Source organism: Laccaria bicolor, genomic scaffold, assembly GCF_000143565.1.
Source record: "Laccaria bicolor S238N-H82 LACBIscaffold_56 genomic scaffold, whole genome shotgun sequence".
In the NCBI taxonomy this organism is placed as follows: domain Eukaryota; kingdom Fungi; phylum Basidiomycota; class Agaricomycetes; order Agaricales; family Hydnangiaceae; genus Laccaria; species Laccaria bicolor.
Genome location: NW_001889927.1, coordinates 132,204 through 134,857, shown reverse-complemented (window position 1 = coordinate 134,857; position 2,654 = coordinate 132,204). Strand labels below are relative to the sequence as shown.

The window sequence follows — 2,654 nt, the reverse complement described above, 5'->3', positions numbered from 1 at the left end:
TTCAGCAATTAGTGAATCTGGGAGGCTGGCTCCCAGACACTAGTAGCTGCCATTTACATCATGTAAAACCTGGCATGTACCATAGAAGTTCCTGCTTAGCTACCGTGAATGAAATGAAATGAATTTTCATTCATTCATGGCAACTGTTTCATTCCAAGTCATTCTAATCTATTGCCATGGAGAATGAAATACTTTTTGTTTCATTTCATTTCATTTCAATTTTTTCTTCATTTCTACTGACAAGAATGAAATTTATTCTGTTTCATTCATTCCTGGCGACTGTTTCATTTTTTTAATTTCATTCCACCATGGCAACTGTTTCATTTTTTGCTTTATTCTTCTGTTTCATTCATTCCTGGCGACTGTTTCATTTTTTTTTTTCATTCATTGCCATGGAATTTTCATTTCATTCTTTCCAGGCAGTTATTTCATTTTTGTTTCATTCTTTCAGGCAACAATTTCGATGTTTTAATACACATCTAAATAAGGAAATAATATACAAATTATGCCTGATATGTGTTATGCCCTACTGCAGTGGTGTGGGAGGCCATATGGGGGTATTTTTGCATTTGAGGCTCAAATACACAACAAGATAGGCATGCTGTTGCCAAATAAGGCACTTAAATATTCTGTATCAATTACATAATCATTTTCCCAGCTCTAACAATGAAATAGGCACCTGAGAAGAATGAAGCAAGGAATGAAACAGTTGCCATGGTGGAATGAAATAAAAAAATGAAACAGTCGCCAGGAATGAATGAAACAGAATAAATTATCTAGAATGAAACAGGTGCCGTGAATGAATGAAAATTCATTTCATTTCATTCATGGTAGCTAGGCAGGAACTTCTATGGTACAGCTCAGGAGTACATGATGTAAGTGGTAGCTACCAGTCCACGCTTTGACCCAAATATTATCAGTTTTGTTCAGTCTTATAGTCATTGTGCCTTAACATACTCCTTGGCTTTTTTGTCAGCGGCCCCTGAATATCATCGTCTGCTTCTAATGAACGCTTTCCTGCTTGACATTAGTGACGTATATCACAATTTGTATCATTCCTACCGACCTTTTCTCTTGTTTTGAGACGATCCTTGATTGTGTTTCATCTTCTGAGATGACGCTCCTTCCGCTATGTAACAATTGAGCTTTATAAGCATACAAGTCCACGCGCCTCACTTTTTTTACCCATCCCTGTAGAACCCCTAGGTAGACATCTTTTACCCCATATTCCTAGTTTGATTCTTTCTTTATATTCATCGAAATTGACATTCGCCATGGACGGTATAAACTTTGCGTGCTTTTCGCAGTGATCCAACCATTCTATTTCATGATCACGACGCTGTACTACAGCGTTGTGCTTGCTCCTTCCGCGACAACCTGTTGTGCCAAGTTCATTCGCCTGATCAACCTCGTCTCTTGCTGTGTCTTCCTCAGTGTCATAACTATCGCAAGTCGGCCCATCAGGTGCTGCAGACCATTCGCCCGCTGTAACCCTTTCGCCGTTAACCTTCATTGTTAGCGAATGTAGAAAATCTTGCAGCGATATGAGCCCTTCATACTCAGGCGGCAATTGCTCAACAACGTGGGAGCAGATCTGAAGGAGCGATCGTGAAACGTATTGGAATAGAGGATAAGGTTCCATCAGGTTGGGACCATCTTGAACCCAAGTGGCTTCGTTTGAGTATTTGTGTCCTTCAAAACCCCTTGAATCATGGTGGTCTGCATTGAGCGTAACCATATTGTACATTTCGTTTTCACTCACTGTCTGGAAGTCACTTCAGGGGGAAGGACTAGCAGCCCCTTTCCTAGAGATGCCAAATGCACTTTGAAATCTGAGGCGCCATTCATCATTGATTCAGGTGGGTAGCACACCCAAATGCCTCGGGCAGCACTGGGTAGTGGCGTAGTATTTGGCAGCGCGATTTTGGAAGGAGAACAATTGAAAGCCCTGGTCGATTTGCCCCTGCCACTTAAATCTAACGGCGGCCTGCTTCAGCTTGTGTTGCAACAGAATTAAAGCGAGGTTAAAGAGTTAATGAACCTAGGGCAATGTTGTAGGTTTACACAACTTTAAAGGAGGTCCTCCAGCGCACCTGTGTTATCCTTTCCGACATGACCAAATGTGTTGTAAAGCCAAGCGTGCAAGGTCAATGGGTTTGATGCATAGCCCACTTTTTCAAACTCATTCTCTATATTGAGTAGCGAGTCAAACATTTGACTATTGTTCAAAGCGAACCAACTCACCGCGTTGTCGAAAATGTGCCAGAGGTAAGGTGACACATAGTCGAACCTCCCAGATTGACCGACGCGAAGTCTAAGTCAAGAAATGAACGACCGATGTGAAGTCCAAGTCGTGAGGCGAATGACGCAAAGTCTACTCTGCCGTAGAATAAGATCGACTCACCGAGGCCTGTTTTGCACTTCAAATGCGTCACTCACGCAATCCGCGATTCTCTCTGAAATCCTTCATTGTCAATTGATAGAATGACTCTTGGCAAATTTTCACCTTGAGGGATCGTTAGCAAGTCGGACTCGGAACTGCTGCCGGTAGTCGGGGACGAGTAACGGGTGTTGTGTCCATTAGCCAAGGTCGATGTTGGACTCCTGTGCTGGTGGGATCGAGTGGGCCTGAAGAGCAGGTCGCGGCGGTACAT

At 42.7% G+C, this 2,654-nt stretch overlaps 1 protein-coding gene across 1 annotated transcript; it reads right to left on the bottom strand.

Moving 5' to 3' along the window:
* Positions 1 to 576: 576 nt before the first annotated feature.
* LACBIDRAFT_333845 (uncharacterized protein) lies at positions 577 to 2,654 on the bottom strand (the record flags this gene model as incomplete). The annotated part of the gene is made up of 8 exons (XM_001888511.1): positions 577 to 629; positions 1,067 to 1,129; positions 1,177 to 1,703; positions 1,763 to 1,976; positions 2,094 to 2,187; positions 2,245 to 2,314; positions 2,405 to 2,410; positions 2,440 to 2,654. The coding sequence occupies 8 exons, from the start codon at positions 2,652 to 2,654 to the stop codon at positions 577 to 579; spliced, it is 1,242 nt and encodes a 413-aa protein (XP_001888546.1).